The sequence below is a fragment of the Barbatula barbatula genome, assembly GCF_947034865.1.
Source record: "Barbatula barbatula genome assembly, chromosome: 21".
Classification (NCBI taxonomy): domain Eukaryota; kingdom Metazoa; phylum Chordata; class Actinopteri; order Cypriniformes; family Nemacheilidae; genus Barbatula; species Barbatula barbatula.
The window spans coordinates 20,802,272-20,824,483 of NC_136784.1; the positions used below are offsets into that span (position 1 = coordinate 20,802,272).

The 22,212-nt window shown below is 39.0% G+C and overlaps 1 protein-coding gene across 5 annotated transcripts; it reads left to right on the plus strand.

Annotated features, from left to right (window-relative positions):
* Positions 1-533: 533 nt before the first annotated feature.
* Positions 534-20,372, plus strand: LOC306910532 (tripartite motif-containing protein 16-like). Of its 5 annotated transcripts, none has more exons than XR_013788165.1 (10): positions 534-1,160; positions 6,086-6,181; positions 7,393-7,626; positions 7,762-7,909; positions 7,988-8,032; positions 14,144-14,226; positions 14,438-14,552; positions 14,704-14,772; positions 16,377-16,430; positions 19,334-19,415. XR_013788165.1 is itself a non-coding variant. In XM_079485120.1 (6 exons), exons 1-6 carry the CDS (start codon positions 591-593, stop codon positions 19,858-19,860), a joined length of 1,620 nt encoding a protein of 539 aa, XP_079341246.1. In that variant the 5' UTR covers positions 534-590; the 3' UTR covers positions 19,861-20,372. The 5 variants fall into 5 exon arrangements, 1 of the variants encoding a protein (XP_079341246.1); XR_013788166.1 differs by having other exon boundaries at positions 14,464-14,552; XM_079485120.1 differs by lacking the exons at positions 14,144-14,226; positions 14,438-14,552; positions 14,704-14,772; positions 16,377-16,430 and having other exon boundaries at positions 19,334-20,372.
* Positions 20,373-22,212: the final 1,840 nt, after the last annotated feature.

The following is a 22,212-nucleotide window of genomic DNA, read 5'->3' on the forward strand; positions in this document are numbered from 1 at the left end:
TAATGACTCCAGTAGACTTTAATAATTCATAGTTTTCGCTGTGCTTGTGTTGTTATAATGTTTTCATTCATACTAACAGTCTCCTTTCACAGAGCGCTCTATGCTGTTTCTACTGTAGCGCTAAACGGATATAAACCGCTCGACAGAACCTGTTCTTCGGTAAAGAAGTTAAAACGACATCTTAGTTTTGTGTCAGCCACCCTTCACAGGGGAGGGCGGAGTGAGCCGTTAGTAGCAGTTTACAACCTCACCACTAGATGCCGCTAAATTTCACTGACTGGTGCTTTAAAGATCAAGCTTTATTTTAAAGCATTTGAAGCATGTGTTCAGTCTCTCTGAAAAACGTTTATTAAATAACTAAGCCCATTTCAGTGAAGTATATGCATACAGTATTATTGTTTTTAAAGGCTAATTCAGGGCTTTGAGTTTTTTTGGCACTATGGCTTCTGTATGACACACAGTGAACTCTTTTATTAGATTCACAGACACGCCTGTTTTGCACACGTCTCTCAAACACTCAACCAGGAAACTGCATTCAGGAAAAGTGAAAGTAAAAGTGTTCTTGAGTTGACGTGTGTGTTTGTGGTAAAATGGCAGAAGGTTTTTCAGAGGATCACTTCATGTGTTCAGTGTGTCTGGATCTACTGAAGGATCCAGTGACTGTTCCCTGTGGACACACTTACTGTATGAGATGCATCACAGACTGCTGGAATCAGGACGATCAGACGGGAATCTACAGCTGCCCTCAGTGCAGACAAACCTTCAGCCCTCGGCCTGTTCTAGGGAAGAATGTGGTGTTTGCTAAAATGGTGGAGAAACTGAAGAAGACCAAACTTTCTGATGTCTGTTACGCTGGAGCTGGAGATGTGGAGTGTGACGTCTGTACTGGAAGAAAACACAAAGCCATCAAATCCTGTCTGATCTGTCTGAACTCTTACTGTCAAACTCATCTGGAGCAACACCAGAATCTCTTCAGAGGTAAAACACACAACCTGATGGAGGTCACCGGACGACTGCAGGAGATGATCTGCTCTCGACATGATAAGCTGAAGGAGATCTACTGCCGCACGGATCAGAGATGTATCTGTATGTTGTGTATGGTGGATGAACACAGAGATCATGACACTGTATCGACCGCTGCAGCGAGAACAGAGAAACAGGTGAGAATGTCTCTTTCAGCGTCTGAACTCTTCTCAAGGGGAACTGAGCAGACTCATGTTCTGAAGCGAACACTAAGATTCAATTCAACTGGTCTGAAGTGTTTAATCAACGCAAAGATCATTGAATTAATGTGGAATCACTGCGGAGAATAACCAGCACAACATTCATTCAACAATAAATCAATTGTCTATTACAGTTTTTCTCAATTGTTTACACACATTTTCTGAAAGCATGCCTCATATTCTCAGAACTCTACACACAAATCAAAAAACACAAACACTGTCATGATTCTGCTGCATCATGTCATGTTTCTCTTAGTGTAGTGGCAGGATCATGACAGAACCTCATGTTTAATGTGGAGAGACGCGATTATTATGGTCTTACAGACACTCTCTCAGGGGCCTGTACCATGAAGCTGGTTTAGGTGGCTAGCCAGCTATGTTTCAGTTTAGTTTGTGCCAACCTTGGGTTTTAGGTACTGTAGTGGAATAGAAATCTCCCTATAACTCCCCCTGTTGGAGAACTGGCAGTATCTACCCAGTAGATTTAGTGGTGTCAGGTAACCGGCTGGTGACTAATTACCATGATTGCGCTCTAAATAAAAAGGCCGTATTCAAAGGGCTGGGTATGCATTATTTTTTGCATCCTGGTCGCCTGTTCCTAGCGGAGTCGTGTGGTTCGGGGCATTTAGTCTGGGTATTGGTTCATCAGGTAGGTAGGTAGGTAGGTAGGTAGGTAGGTAGGTAGGTAGGTAGGTAGGTATGTATGTGAGTGAGTGAGTGAGAGTGAGTGAGTGAGTGAGTGAGTGAGTGAGTGAGTGAGTGAGTGAGTGAGTGAGTGAGTGAGTGAGTGAGTGAGTGAGTGAGTGAGTGAGTGAGTGAGTGAGTGAGTGAGTGAGTGAGTGAGGAGTGAGTGAGTGCTATGTGGTTTGTTTTCATATATTAGTGTGTAATTTAAAGTTTGTTTCAGGCAGTCATTATACCGTGCTAGTGCAGCTAGAACCTGTACAGATGTGTTAGACTGGTTGAGCACGCAGTCAGAGGGACATGCATAACAGGCTTGCGTCCAGCTGAGCCGTATAAGCATATCTTCCCATTCATTGTTTGATCAGGTACGTGAATCAGTGTGAATGTGATCTTATAATTAGTGATATGTAGAATCTGATTTTATAATATTAGTGTGTAATGTAAGGTTTATGTCCTGCAGTCATTACACCTTTCAAGTGCAGCTAGACGGATCGTGAACGCTGTCGGAGGGATGTGTATAACAGGCTTGCGTCCAGTTCTGTGCAGTGCAAACGTATCTTTAATGGCAAGACGCACTGCCCCGGATTACGCTGCTGTTTTGTTTCAATTTTGAATGTTTTATTTTCATTAATGTTTTTGTTTTGTGACAATTTCTCTCAGAGATTGTTATAATTTGGGTGTTTTGGTTTTCGTCCTTGGCTTACCCCATCTGTGTTTGTCGACGAAGTGCTTCCCATTGAGGAAGTTCACTGAAGAACCTGTAACTATTGATTTATTTAGTTTTGTTTGTGGTTAACTGTATTTATTGTAAGTGCTCGGGGCTCCTGTGGCCACTCGTAGAAAGGGTATTTTACCCACCTCTTGTTGGGGTGCAGTGTTTAACACGAGTGAGTTTCTCATTCCCTGTTGTTCAGGGGGCAACACCAGTGTGTGTGGTTGGTTGTAGTGAGTGATTACTGTTTTAGGTGGGGCAATATTCTTTTTCCTTGTTTGTGCCTTTTTTTTACGATCCAAGGCTGCCCGTAGTGTTTACATTGTTTGTTCTTTTACGTACCTTTTCTTGGCCCGTGTTTGTAACTGTATTGGAAGGTACCTTTTAGTGACTGTCATAGGAATTGTATTTTAATAAAATAAACATTTGTTTTAATTGGCAGAACTGTCTCAGTCCTCTCTGGAAAGAACGAACCTGGGGTTTAGATTTCCTCTGAACACTAGTATATCCTGGGGTGAAAGTCCTTAGGTGGCGTAGTTGGCTACAGTGAGTTTATTTTAGTTATCTTGCTCTCCGCCTTACCATCACGCCACAGTACCATGAGAGTAGCTCTGCTTTCTTCGGTGTTTGTCACCATGGTATCTTACGCTGCACGGCTAACCTGCTCCGGGGCAGATTATGTTCTGGATGCAAGATCTCAGACTGAAGTTTGACCAATCAGCTGTGAGCAAAGAAACATATAGGTGACGTAACTGACTCACACTGCGTGTTAGAATGGCTAGTTATTTTTTATACTGTTTAATCAAATAAAAATACTAATATAAAAATATATATTACAAATATAAAATCAAATATTGGTTACTATATAGGTAAAATCTGAAAAAGAAAAATTTTACAGATTTGCTGGCTTTCCCTTACACTCATATGAAATTCAATAAACTTACTTATATTCCACTTTTATTGTATCACATGTATTTGCATTGGATTTTTTACATTCTTGTCTGTGGTGCAGAACATCTAGGAACACTTTCAGTTTCACTGTATAAGAACATTTTTCTTTGTCCTCAACCGTTTAATAAGACTTCAATGAAATGACTGACCCTGGTTAATGGCGCAAAGTTTATTAAATGTAAAGGCTTATGTATTCTGTTGTAAAGCAGGCCATTTTATTAAGTGTAATTCTTATATTTTCTTCCGCTTCTCTGTGTTGCAGAACACACCGCTATTTTATAATTCTGAGCTCCGTCTTCTTTCTGCAAGAAATAAACTAGTTTTTATCATATCAGACTAAAAGGAGACCAACATGCAACCAGTCCGCGTTATTTTTTGGGCAACTTGTTTGACATGAACCATCAGTACACGGTGCATGTTTCATTGATTTTAAACATGTAAGATGTCAGAGTTTACAATGCAGAAGCGCTGTGGTGTCATTTGCCTGTGAAATTAGCCGTTTACAGCTTTAACAAAATTTGTACAGAAGTTCAGAATATATGAGAATGAACTTTATTTGCACGCGACTCCTCTCATGTGTACTCGGAAGGGAAATGATGAAGCAGATGTAAGGTTAACTGCTTCTGCTGCCTGAATGGATGTTTTTTGTCCGCGCGCAGGTTAAAATTGCAATATGCGGGAGCTTCAATGAACATTTGTTGTTATATTTCTGTACCCATGCCTTACATAAAAAAAGTTGCCCGCAAGGACACGGACCCCTTGTAGTTCCACCGAGGACCCCGCGGATCCTGTTTGCCTACAGCACTACAGTAAATGTGTGTACTATATAGTCTTTTAACTTGCGCATTAAAGCAATCAGCGGTGTTTCTGAAACACTTCTCTCTTGCATAGACAGCAGAAACATATCAGTCCATGGCTGAAATTCATGTTTGTGTTCATATTGTGGAAATCGCTTTATCCATTTATAATGCGATTGGTTTAGTCATGCTGACGTCACTCGTTCACGTGCACGCACGCAAACTAATCTTAGCTTCAGGATCAAAGCTTGAGTTGACAAAGAAACTCCACGAGCTGCTTCATGGTACCAACAAAGCTTGATCACGTTGGTTTGGTTTTGTCAACCCAAAACTAATTTAACTACCCTGAGTTTGTTCAGCTACATTCATGGTACAGGCCCCTGGTCTCGTCTTTGTTCCCATCCTCTCGTTACCCTCGTTATAGATTAATGCCCTACACCTGTTTCCCTCTTGATTTGCTCCCTTACTTAATGCCCTTGTGTCTTCTGTCTTGTGCTGGTTCATTGTGATTTGGTTGGTGAGTTCATGTCTTGTCAGTTTAGTTATTTGTAGTTCATGTCAAAAGTTAATTTAAGTCTTGTTTAGGTGTAGTTAGTTTTAGTCCTGTTATTGTATCCCTGTTTTGATATGTTACCCCCACGTGGGTCTATGTTTTATTATTTATTATTAAAATATGTTAACCCCTTACCCGCTGTCTGCACCTGGGTCCTCTCTCCGTGTCTCACCACGAGAATCATGACAAACACAATGGGCAAAACCCCTCAATTCTCCTGCAAAATGAAACTTCACATTCAAAACAATGTTCTTTCTTCTTAAATGACAAACCATCATATGAATAGACATTTATAAGAACCAGTTGAACACTGATGTGCTCTTTATAAAACACTATAATGAATGTAAAACACTTCTCCATTCATCATAATGACTTTGGTCTTTATTTGGTTCAGTATTACACTTACTACAGACAGTACATATATAAGTGTGTTGTCAAATATTTGTAGTGTATATATATATATATATATAAAATAGTTTTTATAGTCAGAACACACAAATACACGATAACAAATATATTTTATTTTTCCAACAAAGAGAATGTACAGTGTACATCCCAACCAACACAAAGTGGCACATACAGTGGTGTACATACAAAACAACAGAAGAATTGACTGTATACAGTTACAGTAAAAAACTATGATGCATCTTCTCTTGGGTTTGGGTCTGACCACAGCACCTCATCCACATCACAAGCAATGTTTCTCAGTCCAGTCATGAAAAGCATCAGCTGCTATATCTCCACATGTGTCTTCCATAGCTTGGATAAGGTGTATAGGCGTTTGTGACAGGTGTTTACACATGTGATGAGTCAGTGTTCATATATGAATGGCAGTGTGTTCCTTGTGAAAACAAGAGATTTTTCTGCCCGAAAATTGTGCCAAATGCAGAGAATTGTGTGTAGTGTTTTGAAAAAAGTGTGTTTTAGAACTGCAATGTGAGTGTAAAGCAGGAATTGTGCTTGTAGTTTAGCAGAATTGGTTCAGGGGTTGGTGAATGAGTGTCAATGAATTGTGTCTCAAGTACCAATATTTGTGTGTAAACAATAGAGAAAAACTGTAAATAAATGTCTGTTGTCATCGTCTCATTCATGGTCATGTTGTCTGTATGATCTCTATTCTTCACGATCTTTATAATGTTGAGACTCATTGTGTTTGATTTCTCAGAGTCATTTAGAAGAAACACAGAAGAAACATCAGGAGAAGATCCGTCAGAGACAGAAAGATGCTCAGGCGCTGAAAGACACTGTGGAGTGTCATAAGGTGAGATGTGTGTGTGTGTGTGTGTGTGTGTGTGTGTATTTGTGTGTGTGTGTGTGTGGTTGTGTGTGTGTTTATGTGTTTGTTTGTGTCTGTGTGTGTGTGTGTGTGTGTGTGTGTGATCAGTGTGTGTTTGTGTGTGTGTGTGTGATCAGTGTGTGTGATCAGTGTGTGTGTGTGTGTGTGTGTGTGTGTGTGTGTGATCTGTGTGTGTGTGTGTGATCTGTGTGTGTGTGATCTGTGTGCGTGCGTGCGTGCGTGCGTGCGTGCGTGCGTGCGTGTGTGTGTGTGTGTTTGTGTGTGTGTGTGTGTGTGTGTGTGTGTGATCAGTGTGTGATCAGTGTGTGATCAGTGTGTGTGTGTGTGTGTGTGTGTGTGTGTGTGTGTGTGATCAGTGTGTGTGTGTCTGTGTGTGTGTGTGTGTGTGTGTGTGTGTGTGTGTGTGTGTGTGTGTGATCAGTGTGTGTGTGTGTGTGTGTGTGTGTGTGTGTGATCAGTGTGTGTGTGTGTGTGTGTGTGTGTGTGTGTGTGTGATCAGTGTGTGTGTGTGTGTGTGTGTGTGTGTGATCAGTGTGTGTGTGTGTGTGTGTGTGTGTGTGTGTGATCAGTGTGTGTGTGTGTGTGTGTGTGTGTGTGTGTGTGTGTGATCAGTGTGTGTGTGTGTGTGTGTGTGTGTTCAGTGTGTGTGTGTGTGTGTGTGTGTGTGTGTGTGTGTGTGTGTGTGTGTGATCAGTGTGTGTGTGTGTGTGTGTGTGTGTGTGATCAGTGTGTGTGTGTGTGTGTGTGTGTGTGTGTGTGATCAGTGTGTGTGTGTGTGTGTGTGTGTGATCAGTGTGTGTGTGTGTGTGTGTGTGTGTGTGTGTGTGTGTGTGATCAGTGTGTGTGTGTGTGTGTGTGTGTGATCAGTGTGTGTGTGTGTGTGTGTGTGTGTGATCAGTGTGTGTGTGTGTGTGTGTGTGATCAGTGTGTGTGTGTGTGTGTGTGTGTGTGATCAGTGTGTGTGTGTGTGTGTGTGTGTGTGTGTGTGTGTGTGATCAGTGTGTGTGTGTGTGTGTGTGTGTGATCAGTGTGTGTGTGTGTGTGTGTGTGTGTGTGTGTGTGTGTGTGTGTGTGTGTGTGTGTGTGTGTGTGTGTGTGTGTGTGTGTGTGTGTGTGTGTGTGTGTGTGTGTGTGTGTGTGTGTGTAACTGTAATGTGTGTGTGTGTGTGTAACAGCGGTGTGCACAGACAGCAGTGGAGGACTGTGAGATGATGTTCACTGAAGTGATGTCATTCATTGAGAGAAGACGCTCTGAGGTCACACAGCTGATCAGAGATCAGGAGACGGCTGTAGTGAGTCGAGCTGAAGGACTCTTGGAGCGACTCGAGCAGGAGATTGATGATCTGAGGAGGAGAGACGCTGAGCTGGACAAGATTTTACACACAGATGATCACATCACTTTCCTTCAGGTAACACACAGATGTGTGAAGTCTCTTCATTCATCAACATTACACTGACAGTCTAAACAACATCATATCTTGTGTCAGTACGGCTTGTTCAATGTGAAGTCATGATGGTGTTTGTGTGTTTATCTGATGGTGTAGAGTTTTCAGTCTCTTTCTGCACCTCCTGAATCTTCAGACGACATCAGTGTCACTTTCCTCTTTTCTTTTGATGCTGTGAGAGAATCTGTCCGTCAGCTGAGAGACAAACTGCAGGATTTCTGCACACAGCACATGAGAAAGATCTCAGGTAAGACACTGGACATCTGACATCATATTAGAATGACATCATGAGATTGACACAGTTTCTATCTGCTGATTTCCACAGTCACACACATCACTGAACCCCGGACCAGAGACGACTTCCTACAATGTAAATAACACACACACACACCTCCTCTAGAAGAAAATACATTCAGTCATAAGAAACAAAATATAATTACCTATATTCAGGGGTGCACATAACTGGTACGCAGGTACGCATGCGCGACAAAAATCAGGAATGCGTAATGCCACTTGTGTTACTACGCGCCTTTGCGTACTTGAACGATATTCTCATCTAACCTTACACATGACATGTTGGTTGTCAACTACTGTCAGATATGTCCAGAAAGCAACAGACATTAAGCAGCTTCTTTGGCGTTTCGCCACCAACAAAGAAAAGCCAACTGGAGCCAGAGCCGAAGAAAATACTTTTTCGGAAAAATGGCTCCAAGATGTGCAGTGGCTTGACGCTAACGATGAGCGCACTGAAATGTGGTTCAAGATTTGCCGCTCAAATCCACATCTAGCAGACAAAACAGGTGCGTTTTATAAAGGCTCAAAGAATTTCAACCATTCTTTATTTGACAAATATGAAAAGAGCAAGGAGCACACGAATGTGGCGCAAGCCATTGCTAATAAACAAGCTAGCCGAGAAGAAATGTCCAGTCGCCCACTTGCCAGATGGCGAGACAAGCTGAATGAAGAACAGCGGCAAGCTCTGTTTAATATTTTTCTCCTCGCCTTCCATAAAGCTAAACACGCACGTCCCATGTCTTCCTATTCTGAGGATGTTCCTTTACTGAAGCGGCTAGGAGTAAATGTTGGAGGTGCATATCATTCACGTGAAGGGGGCACACGGATCATGCAGAGCATCGCTCACACCATCAGCGGGGAGTTACGAGCCAAGTTGCAGACTGCTGAATTTTGGGGGCTGCTTTTTGATGGATCCGAGGACATCACAAAAACTGAGCAGGAAATCATTTACATTGTGTCTGTGTCCAGCAACGGAGAGTTTACTTCGGACTTTATTGGACTGATTGAATTGGGTGCTGAGCGAACCGCGCAGGCCATAACAGACGGACTTGTGAAACTTTTCCAGGACACAGGCTTGGATGACTGGACAACAAAGTTGGTCGCTGTGTGCACAGACGGGGCTGCTGTCAACGTCGGTATATACAACGGCGTTGTGCCAAAGCTCCGGCAACTTGCTGCGGTTGGAGACTCCCTTGTACACATTCTGTGCACCGCACACACACTGGAGAATTGCGCAAAATCAGCTGATCGCAATGTTCCCTACTGTGAGACATTTAATCGCTCTGTGGTCAAGCTGCTGCAGTTTTATTTACAAAAAGGTGGAGCAAAAAAAACTGCTGCACTGAAGAAGCTATGTGAAGAAAATGGGATCTCCTTTGTGAAACTGGGTAAGTTTCATAATATCAGATGGTCTGCATGGAGGCATGAAACACTGTTAAAAATATCAAGACTATTGCCAGCCATTAAAATGCAACTGGCTACGAGTGATAACAGTGACTTGCAGCATATCTGCACAGAGCGTTTTCGGTGCTTTCTGTCAGACATGCTTGACATTGGAAACATTTTGAAGACCACATCCATTAGGTTTCAGAAGGAAAAGCTGACCATTGGAGAATGTAAGGATGAACTCATGGTGGCCATTGGACAGTTCACACTTCTGCTTGATGGTGAAAGCCACAGGGCACACACTGTTTCTAATGCGGATGCGGACAGAGACAAGACACACTTACTCAGGGGGTTAATTGAAGAGTTTGAAATCAGATATGACTCCCTCAAGTCATGTGATCATTTCTTAGTATTTGATCCTTCAACATGGCCTCAGGAAATACAAGACCTCCACAGTTTTGGAAACACAACAGTTTGCAGCATTCTCAAGAAATATGAGGCCACCTTGCAACTTGACAAAGATACCACTGTGACAGAATGGATGCGCTTAAAGCAGGCAGGAAAACGCCTGGGAGCCTCTTCTGTGTATGACTTGGTCCAAATAGTAAATACAAGTAACCCAGATGCTTACTCCAACATCAACACGGTGGTTAAGCTGTCTCTTACACTGCCTTTAAGCAGTGCAGCTTGTGAGAGGGGATTCTCACATCTCAACATAATAAAAACCAAGTACAGATCTCGTCTGTCACATGCTCGTCTCTCAGCCCTAATGCACATTCACCTGTCAAAGCAGACCACAGAGACATTTGACCCAAAGCCTGTTGTTGACCTGTGGATGGAGACAGCTAATAGGAGGCTCAATCAAGGACAGAGAGGTGCATCTGCAGCATCTTCATCATCTACCATGCAGGAAGCTGAAGCAGAGGACAGTAGGGGCGACACTGAAGAGGACAGTGGTGCCAGCACTGAGGAGGACAGTGAGGAAGACTGCACTTATTAAGACCACGCTACATATGGGGTGAGTACCAGACACCATCTGCTGGTACTCACCTGAGTAACTCACTGAAAAAGTTATGTGCACCCCTGCCTATATTATAACTATAGTTCCGGACCCGCCAAGTGCCAAACACACTGTAGCGAAGAACTACTCTGAGAGGGGAGGGGCTAGTTTGGATAAGTATAGCAGTGAACCGGGGTGTCGGTCAGAACACAACAGGGAGCTTTGAATCAACTGAAACCTTTTATTCTTCACACAATAACAAATCACCAGAGGGGAGAGCCAGCGTTCACAAGATTCCCGAGGAATGCAGCTGTGTGCAGATGTGGTTTCCCTGCAACAGAACAGCAGAGTCCTCTTATTAGACGCACATGAGCACACTGTGTTTAACATGGCACGGATGATTCCGTTACAACCTGATTCACGAGCCTGTGTATGCCGCAGACCCGTCACACGCGCTGTTCACACACAACTCGCGCCCTTCCACTCTCACTCCGGACGAGTGGTACTCCCCTTCATAATAAAGCTCCTCTAGGGGGTAGCGAATATCCTTATTACATTCCGGTGGGTTAACTCCTAAGCGTGGGTCTTTTGCACACACACACACACACACACATATGCAGGCACACGTGTATACACCAGTGTAGGGGTCGATCTCGTTCCGCTCGTGTCTATCCATGTCATCCGGTATGTTAATGGTTCATTTTCTACCGCAGAGCTCATAACAGACATTTTTAGAATGTAAAGACAAACACGTCACTTGCTGCCCTGGTAACAGAGACGGAGCTATAACGCCTCAGGTCGCATTCATTAGCACGATTCAGCACCGTTAGACAACATAAGTGTCCGAGCGTCTCGTGTTTCTGCCTTTAGCAGTGTTTACCGACTTCTTCAGCTAAAGCGTGGAGATTAAAGGTTGCAGGTATCAGCCCCGCGAGCGCACTGCGGTCAGGCACTTTGATAATGACGGTCAAGCCAGCCCTCACGGTGGTTTTTGTGAGCGCATACATAAGACATTACGGCAAGCGTGCGGCAGGACAAATTTAAAAATAAACACTGTTTTGCACTCTATAATTTGATAGTGTTGCTAGGGCAACGAGCACTGTTAAATATTAAAGGGTTGATATGTTCTGGGTGATTTCTAGGCCGTTGTTAAGGTATTTTGGTGGTTACAAGAGTGTTGCTATGCAGTTTGTGTGGCGTTCTGGGTGGTTGCTAGGCCGTTCCTAAGGCATTCCGGTGGTTGGTATTGTTATTTTTTGTTATATATACTGTTTTATCTGTATGTTCAGATAGCTGTTAAAAGAAAACTACCTGTTTTGTGAAAATGATTTCACCTCAGAATCATAGTACACCATCTCAGATTGTCCTTCATGCAATATCAGGACATTCTGATGTGGAGTTTTTAAATAAAAGTCCCCTGAATATCCTATTTAAACTGTTTTTTCTATATGTTCAGATAGGTGTTTAAAGAAAACTACCTGTTGATTTTACCTCAAAATCATAGTACAATATCTCAGATTGTCCATCATGCAATATCACATTCTGATGTGGAGTTTTTAAATAAAAGTCCCCTGAATATCCTATTTGCAATGTTTTTTTCTATATGATTGTCACAGAGACATCCAGAGTTCTTCAAATAACACATGGAGGATGTAAAATGCCATATAAATATTTGTTCAAGTTCTCATAAGCCAGTAAAGTTTAAGGTGCTCACAGGTGCCAAAGCATCACAAAAATAAAAATGAAAGGAAACAAGTTCAATAAACAAACATCAATCAATCAATCAATTCATCGATACCAATAAAAGTCCATTCCAATCTTTTACTTCACTCAAGATGGCCGCCGCCATGCCTGCTGACGTCAGGTGATAGTTAACAGTTTGGGAAAACTTAAACCACCGTGAGGGCTTGACCGTCATTATCAAAGTGGAGGCTGGCCTGACCGCAGTGCGCTCGCGTGGCTTTTCTTCTGAAATATGTAAATGAGAGCAACTTTTGGCATTTTGTTGTATAAATATACAGCACTGTATGTAACAGTTAAGACAGTAAACACAAGTATGACTAGATAACACCATGAATATGATGATAAACATATGAAGAGTTGATTTGCAAAAAAAAGTTGATCAAAAACAATGTTTAATTGTGCATTCAAATTAATATCAATGAGACTGCAATTGGGTTCTTTTGAATAAGTAATAATGTAAAATACAGCTAACTAACATAATAAAACACAATAAAAACATGACCGAGTTATCCGTTTTCAAATGAACTCTTCACTGTAAAAAAAAAACGTTATTTTACAGGTAATATTCTGTATTTTTTTACAGAATTTCCCCATTTTTTCATTAAACAGTAAAATGCTGTTGTTTAACAGATATTTGCTGTAATTAAAAGTTTTACCATTAAAATGACAGTGTTTCATTGTAAATAACAATTACATAAAAATTATGTTTTTTAAAGGCATTTCATACTATTTTTACAGATTAAAAAATTATTTTTACAGAAAATTACAGTTAATTTTTACAGATTTAAAAGATGTATTTTTACAGACAATTATTGTAAATGTTTTATTGATTATTTTCCTGTTCATGACAAAAATGTATGTAAAATTACATAAATCAGTGAATTGAAAGTGTTTTAAATGTATCCCCCTTGAGAATGTTCCCTCCAGGAATAACTTTCTCCAGGGTGCAATGTCTGTTAATATAATAATAGCACATTATAGCAAACTCCAAATGAACTATATTATTTTTATAAATTATCAACAATGTAAAATGTGGTTTATTTAGGGTTTCACCATGCCCTGGCAGGCAATGCCTATGTCTCCTGGATCAAAGTTCAGAGCTTAACTTTTTGTTGTCCATGGTTCCTTCAATGATTTATTATAAAATTTACAATTTACAATTTCAGAACTTAGACAACTCCATATTTCTGAAGCATTTTATTCATACAAAACATTGTATTACGCCAGCATCAATCATAATTTGACAGATCATCTCTTGTTTACTGTGCCATCTACCAGAGCTGAGTTTATGCAAGACAGTAATGCATGGGGCAAAGCATCCCTAATACACTTAATTATCCTACCCACAGTTCTCAGAGATTTTAATTTATCCAGTGCAGCAAGTGATAACAAAGTTCGTAATCATAATCATAAACACACGATAATCATAAAGCACAAGTAATTTTTTACTACACTCTTGTTTTTTTCAGGCTGTTAACCTAGTGACTAATGAAACCGAAGTCTCATACATTAAATTATCTCGTATGAAATTGCTTTGTCCATGTTGAAAAATAGGGTGGATGTAGTGAAATATGGGGCCAACAGTCATACGGGAGCACCAACAGAATCTTTCCTTGTGGAATTTTCCAGATAGCCTATGTTTTACACGTGCACAGAAAAACACCAACAAATCCTAATGGTTAAACTATATATAACTATATAACTATATATATAAAACATATTGCTACTACGTATTTGCACATATATATATAAAAATTGTTATTGTAACTTTTGTTGAAAAATATTTCCACAGAATAATGAAAATAATATTATTCTACTTTCAACTCCATACGACTATTTAACATTCACACGTTTATTCAGATGCATCTTGTTGTTTGTGTGCGACACAGATTCAAATTTGCCGCCAATTCCCGCCCACAACGTCGAATGTGTCATAGGTCATAACAGCCGAAAGAGCAATGATTTGGTCACATGTTTTAGACATTTGAATTGACAAACGGTTGTCAGAGACGTCTTCTCAACGGGTTTGCGCGGGTGTTTTCAATTCAATGCTTTTAGGTGAGCCATCCTCGGATATCATCGAGCTGCATTGGCATTTTGGAATAAGGAATGTAATGTTTTCTCCTGCGTTTCGAACGAAGGTAAGAGTGTTTTCAGCGCGATATAAAAAGTATACATTTGTAACTGGTGTGAAATATTTGAATAGTTTCCCCCTATATTGTATAATTTTCTTGAATTTACTTGTTATACTACTTTTGTTTTCTGTTTTATAATTCAAATGGATTAATGAATCTCACACAATTTTGTTCATATTACTGTTCACAAGTAAGAGAATATAACGTTAAATTAAAGGAACTTTTCTTCGAGTCTTCGTTTAGAGTGGGAGCGTCATCGGTGAAACATCGCGGGGTTTCTCCATACGACGTGCGATCGCATGCACGTTGTTTTTCTCGTGGACGTTTCTCTGGTAAGCTGAGTTTTATTGTCCAAATGCAAGTTTTTGCTCCAGTGTGATTTAAGTGATAACAGCATTTGATCGTGTTGATTGTGATGAAGTGTTTAATTGTAATAAGATTATGAAATTCATAATGTGCTTATAATTATATTATTACGCCCAGTGTCTACAGGAGAGCGTGAGAGAGAAGCCATTGCCCCGTTGATCCACTGATGATGTGGTCTGTTAACAGGTATGTTGTTTGATTAGTTAAATTTTATGAAAGAAAATAGATCTGGTTGACTGTTAATAAACATGTATTGTACATAGTGTTTTAAGAATCCATTTGAATGATTCGTGCTGTGCATGACGCACGTGGTGAGGCCTGCACATGGTGTATGTTCTAAATGTAGTGAATATTTCACTTCGATGTTACGTATGGCATTGTAATTGTTTCATTAGCATAATAAATCATTTGCATATTCTAGTCTTAAAGCGATAGTTCACCCTGAAATGAAAATTAGCCCATGATTTACTCACATTCTAAGTGTATATAACCTTTCAGACGAATACATTCATATTAACAAATGCCCTGGCTCTTCCCAGCTTTATAATGGAAGTGAATGAGTGTAAAAGTGCATCTATCCGTGATAAAAGTGAAACTCTGGATGTTTTCGTTCACTTAGATCTGTTACACACGAAAGCTATGAAAGGTAATTTTCAAAATTCTATAATAGGGGCACTTTAATATAACTCCGATTGTATTTGTCTGAAAGATGAATGTCATATACACCTAGGATTGCTTGAGGGTGAGTAAATCACAGGCTAAATGTCATTTTTGGGTGAACTACCAATGCCATACAAAATATCCATGTCTTTCGTTTCTCAGTGGAAGAAAAATAACGGTTTTTTTTAGGAAAACATTTCTGGACTTTTCTTCACAGAATGTAGTTTAATGGCACCCAATGTTTCTCAGTTCATCTCCATGCAGTTTCAAAGGTCTTTGAAGTGCTTCAACGGGCTCAGCACGAGACCAGCTGAGGACGAGGGGGTTTTCTAGCGAAACGATCGATTATTTTTATTATAAAAAAATTATATACTTTATATACAATAGTTTAAATTGAGCTCAAGACTGAAGAAGCCGGGAACTACGTCCTCATGCTTGGATGGCACCGGCATTGTACCCATAAATATAAGTTCAGTTTGTAAACAGTGGTGCGGTACTTCCGCACGTGCATGCGCCGTTGAGCATGATGTCGTAGTTCCCGGCTTATTCAGTCTTGAGCTCAATCCGAACTATTGTATATAAAGTATATAATTTTTTTATAATAAAAATAATCGATCGTTTCGCTAGAAAACCCCCTCGTCCTCAGCTGGTCTCGTGCTAAGCCCGTTGAAGCACTTCAAAGACCTTTGAAACTGCATGGAGATGAACTGAGAAACATTGGGTGCCATTAAACTACATTCTGTGAAGAAAAGTCCAGAAATGTTTTCCTAAAAAAACGTTATTTCTCTTCCACTGAGGACAGAAAGACATGGATATATTGGATGGCATTGGGGTGAGTAAACTTAAGAAATTCATTTTGAGGTGAACTAATCCTTTAATATCAATCATAACAGGTTGTTTAATACCCCTTTTCCACCAACAAGAACCGGGTGCTGGTTCAGACCAGCTCTGCCTTGGTGGAAAAGGGGTATCAGTGTTTACTCCATAATGAGTTTGTAAATTTAAAAGAAGCTTAAACTAATCCATTACACCTTAAAGGTGCACTATGTAAGAGTCATTCATGGATAGGGGAAGTCCTAACCCTAAATTTAAATAGTATTTTAAAATATGTCCTCCTTTTGTGATTTCAGGTTATAGATAAACCTGTGCTTGTGGATCTACATCAGATGACCATGACAACCCAGGTGTGGAAATAGGGGACTGTTTTTAATCTGAAATCTGAAAACGATTCTTCTGACACCATATGAATGCATACGGTCGTCTGGCAGAAGCTAGATAATTTTGATTATAAAGTTATAAATATGGATGTTTTTCTTACACAAACGCATCTCTTTGCTTCAGAAGGCCTTTATTAAAGGATTAGTCTACCTCAAAATGAATTTCTTGAGTTTACTCACCCCAATGCCATCCAAGACGTCCATGTCTTTCTTTCTTCAGTGGAAGAGAAATTAAGTTTGAGGAAAACATTTCAGCATTTTTATCAACACAATGGACTTCAATCGCAATGCAGTTTCAAATGGCTGTGGACGTCAGGAATAGGGTCTTATTTAGCGAAACGATTGGTAATTTAAAAAAAAACAGACACACAACATGTATATACTTTTTAACCACAATTATTCGACTTGTGCTTGTGTTGCACCTCGCTGGGCATTACGTCATCACGTTGGAATCGTCACCCGTCATGTCATTTATCGGTGTACTCCGGTTTAAAAAGGCAGGGAAGTGCGACAAATTCCATCTCATTTTGTCCTCCAATTTCAAAATCGTCCGACATCTTTTTTTATTTATTTAAAAAAAATTGCGACGTTTCCAACGTGATGACAATGCCTGGCGCGTTGCAGACCAGCACAAGACAAACATTTATATACTTTTTAACCACAATTGTTCATTTAAAAAAAAAAAACTGTTTCGCTAGATACTTTATGACCCTATTTCTCAGGTGCGATCGTGCACATCCCTTGAAACTGCATTGATTTGGATTTCAACATTTTGGTTGCGTTTGAAGTCCGTTGAGTGGAGAAAAGTCCTGAAATGTTTTCCTCAAACTTAATTTCTTTTACACTTAAGAAAGGCATGGATATCTTGGATGGCATTGGGGTGAGTAAATTATCAGGAAATTAATTTTGAGGTGAACTAAATCTTTAACCCCCCCAGAGCCCTGTGATTGTTTTTATGATGGATAGATGCACTTTTATGGACTTCAAAACAGAAGCACCTGTTCACTTTAGCTAACCCTTTAAAAAGTATTTTTAACTCTGGACCAAGAAAATGTTTCAGTAATTGCTTTAAAAAAACAGAAGTTCACTAATATCTGTCTGGACAGGAAGGCCTTTCCTACTCTATAGGTATGCTTTTCTTTGAGAACCATGATAGAAGTAGCTTTGGTATGATTTAACTGTGAGCATCACCTTATAGTGTCAGTAAATTTGTAAAATAAATTTAGCAGATATTCATTCATTGATTCTTCTGGCTGACATGTTAGTGTCTTAAAAAAAGTTACCATCAAAATAGCAAACAACACTCACTCACTCTCACTCACTCATACGGATAGTGAAAACACGTTATTTAGACCCATGCATAGTTCAAAATATTGTGTATTTTAATTCCTTTAAATGTTTTTATTTATCCATTAAAACATTTTATTTGACAATCACTTAATTATCATAATGTAGCTATTTTTTCATGCTCTGCTTGTATTTCTACTGTCCAATTAACATTAAACGTTTGTTTGCAATTCACTAAAATGACTGTTCTGTTTTATTGGAGGTACCCATTACATTTTTATAGATTTTGTTTTACTGGTAGAAACAACATTTCTTAGTTACTATACATTAGATTGGCTATATTTTAACACAAAATATTGTTTCATATAACGACAACTAAATACCTTAATTTACAGATTATGTATGTAGCTAATTTTAAGGTATTTTTAACGTACTATGATTATTTTTGCAATGGCCAATAATTTAAAAATATATTTATGTAATATTTTTGTCTTTGATTTTATGTACTTATTGGGGTTTTATCGATTGTTCTTAGTTCTTTTACAAAGATAAACTGTATTTTGAAATTAACAAATAAAAGCCATATATTCACAGAGATTAACCTAAAAGTTTTCTTACATGTCTTTTTACTTATTTTACAAAGATAAACTGTATTTTGAAAGAATATTACTGTATAAATACAGAGAAACTTGATAAAGTAACAAATAAAAGCCATATATTTACAGAGATTAACCTGAAAGGTAGTTGTTTTTAATGTATTTTCACATAATTATTACGTTTTCTTACATGTCTTTTTACTTATTTTACAAAGATAAACATTATTTTGAAAGAAAATTCCTGTATAAATACAGAGAAACTTGATAAAGTAACAAATAAAAGCCATATATTTACAGAGATTAACCTGAAAGGTAGTTGTTTTTATTGTATTTTCACATAATTATTACGTTTTCTTACATGTCTTTTTACTTATTTTACAAAGTTAAACTGTATTTTGAAAGAAAATTCCTGTATAAATACAGAGAAACTTGATAAAGTAACAAATAAAAGCCATATATTTACAGAGATTAACCTGAAAGGTAGTTGTTTTTTATGTATTTTCACATAATTTATCTGTTTTTCTACAGTTAAATAACAATTATTAACAGTAATACACTGTAATTAAACGAATTATGACTGTAAAATATTCTCTGTATTTTTACGGTTTTTGCATGTAATTTTGAAAAACATTCTTTTACTGTAATTTGACGGAATACGTCTGGCAACTTTGCTGCCAGAGATTTACCGTTTTTTTACGGTTTTTTTTTTTACAGTGTTCATAAAGAGTTGAGGTGTTATTTAAAGTTATTTAAAGTTGTTTTTAATGTTTATAAAAAGAAAGTTTTGTAATAACAATTGTACCTGACCTTTGACATTGACGAGAATTCAGATTCGGACCTTTGAATGTAAACTTTGAGAACCTCTGCTATAAATACATATGAATCACACACAGCTTCTTCAGGACACTCACACATGAAGAGTTCAGATACGAGACATGGATCAGATGTTTATATTCATCATTCTGTGATGTGTTTTTCCTTCATCAGATTCTCATCAGTTGACTCTGGATCTAAACACAGTGAATAAACGTCTCCGTCTGTCTGAGAGAAACAGAAAGATCACAAACACTGGAACACTCCAGAAGTATCCTGATCATCCAGACAGATTTGATGATGTGTGTTATCAGGTGTTGTGTAGAGAGAGTTTGTGTGGACGCTGTTACTGGGAGATTGAGAGGACTGGTGATGTGTTTATATCAGTGTCATATAAGAGCATCATGAGGAAGGGACATGGTCAAGAGTGTTTGTTTGGATGTAATGATCAGTCCTGGAGTTTGACCTGTCGTGACTCCAGTTACTCTTTCTATCACAATAAGATCAATACTAATCTCCCTGTAAAGCCCCGATCTGATAGAATAGGAGTGTATGTGGATGAGAGAGCAGGAATTCTGTCCTTCTACAGCGTCTCTGACACAATGACCCTCATCCACAGCATCAGCACCACATTCACTCAACCTCTCTATCCTGGATTTAGTGTTTATGAGAATTCATCAATGAAACTGTGTGATCTATAGATTATACAGAGATTCCACACGACACACATAACATGTCAGCCATTAACATGAGAAAAATCTGCTTATATGAGGTGTGATAACAATTCTAATGTCAAATGTGAAATCCTTTAAAGCTACAAATGATCAAATTCAGGGTTGATAGAGTCATTACGTTCTTTCAGATTTTTTGTTTTTGTTCTTTACAATATAAGACAAAGCCGATATTATCATCACATACACAACATGAGATGAACTTACAGTTTGTTTAGTTATAACATAAATGACATCATCTCTGTCAGTGAGTTTTGAGATGGTGTTGGAACACAATGTCTGGTGTTATCAGGTCACTGTTTTACTTTGAACTTGATCATCTTTATTATTTATAGGTGAGAATCATGGTGGTATAAATCTTTCAGAATGGTTTTGTATAATCTCTTTACAGATCTTTACTCTTCACACTATTACTTTATGTAGATGTGATTATGCATAATGTCAAAAGACACAAAGAGAATAAATGATTCTTTCTAAAGGCCTTCAGTTCTTTTATTTTACAGTATGAATTTGTTTTACTTGATCAATATTTGAGAAACATAAACTCTTGTATCCAGGTGTAACTCCTGTACTGGAGGTGAAGACACGTGTCAAATCATCATTTCTCACTTCAGGCAGGAAGACAAAGCTGTCAGAGATTCTTTATAGATGATGATTTTCACTTTATAAGAACTTTTATCGCTGACTTTATGTGTCAACCGTGTGTCCCGGCTCCGCTCACTCAATGTGTTTAATCCTCACATGTGTTTGACTTTATATGATGATTCATTATACATCATTGTTCCTGAGGAGATCACTGTGATCATAAGTCATGTGTGAGTTTATACTGTACTATTGACCTCATATTTTTCACATCTAATTTATGTGGCACAGATGTGATGGATTCGCTTGTTAACCGCTAGAGAATTAAGCGGCTCTTCCAAATTAGAGACTCTTCCACAGAAATAGCCATCAGTTCTTTTTCATGTTTGCCAACACAGCCCTGACAGACAGCTCATGCACACTTGTCTTCTGAAGTGAATTGATAAGATGATATAGAGAGCACACATCATCAGTGTAAGTGATGTCAGACGGCGTGTGATCGTATTGGCTTGTGGAGTGCTTGGAGTACATCAATGATCATTATTTCTTTGTCTTCTTTCTTGAGCACATATTGAAGGTGAGGATTCTGGAAACAATGGATGTCTGAGGAAACACATGACTTGTGCAGGTTTCATGGGCGACAAGCATGTGTTCAGTTCTCCAGGAAGTTTTATTCATTTATTTTTAACAATTTGGGATACAGTAGCTTGTTTGCAGTCGTGTGGTTCTGATAACATGTGAAATTCAGATGTATGACAGGAAGTGAATAGCAGAATGATGGAGATGGATTTAAGTCCATGTAGTTACAAGAGAGGTATAAACAGAAAACCACAACACATGTTGGACGTGATCCTTACGTTATGAAGAGATGTGATTTTTCTACTGAAAGGAAACTCTTGCCTGTGATCAAGATGGTTGATGAATAACTACTTCACCCAATCGACATCTACACAAGAGCAGCTTTAAACCTGCGTCTGCGCCACCAGGGGCCTGTTTCAGAAAGGAGGTTTAGTGAAAACTCTGTTTAACCCTGAAATGAGGGATTTTCTGTTTCAGAATGTGAGGTTTGTAAAACCAGAGAAAGCGAGTTAACTAAAGAGAGGACACTTATACTGAGAGTCAGTAACCATAGTAACTTACTCTGTGAACCTCACCAGGGGCCTGTACCATGAATGTAGCTGAACAAACTCAGGGTAGTTGGATTAGTTTTGGGTTGACAAAACCAAACCAACGTGATCAAGCTTTGTTGGTACCATGAAGCAGCTCATGGAGTTTCTTTGTCAACTCAAGCTTTGATCCTGAAGCTAAGATTAGTTTGCGTGCGTGCACATGAACGAGTGACGTCAGCATGGCTAAACCAATCGCATTATAAATGGATAAAGCGATTTCCACAATATGAACACAAACATGAATTTCAGCCATGGACTGATATGTTTCTGCTGTCTATGCAAGAGAGAAGTGTTTCAGAAACACCGCTGATTGCTTTAATGCGCAAGTTAAAAGACTATATAGTACACACATTTACTGTAGTGCTGTAGGCAAACAGGATCCGCGGGGTCCTCGGTGGAACTACAAGGGGTCCGTGTCCTTGCGGGCAACTTTTTTATGTAAGGCATGGGTACAGAAATATTACAACAATGTTCATTGAAGCTCCCACATATTGCAATTTTAACATGCGCGCGGACAAAAAACATCCATTCAGGCATCAGAAGCAGTTAACCTTACATCTGCTTCATCATT

What these genes read in the sequence shown, in the direction of transcription:
- LOC306910532 (XM_079485120.1), top strand. Translation starts at nt 591, where the DNA reads ATGGCAGAAGGTTTTTCAGAGGATCACTTCATGTGTTCAGTGTGTCTG. An exon ending in CAGCGAGAACAGAGAAACAG is followed by an intron (nt 1,161 to 6,085) that starts GTGAGAATGTCT and finishes TTGATTTCTCAG; the next exon opens with AGTCATTTAGAAGAAACACA. An exon ending in ATCACATCACTTTCCTTCAG is followed by an intron (nt 7,627 to 7,761) that starts GTAACACACAGA and finishes CTGATGGTGTAG; the next exon opens with AGTTTTCAGTCTCTTTCTGC.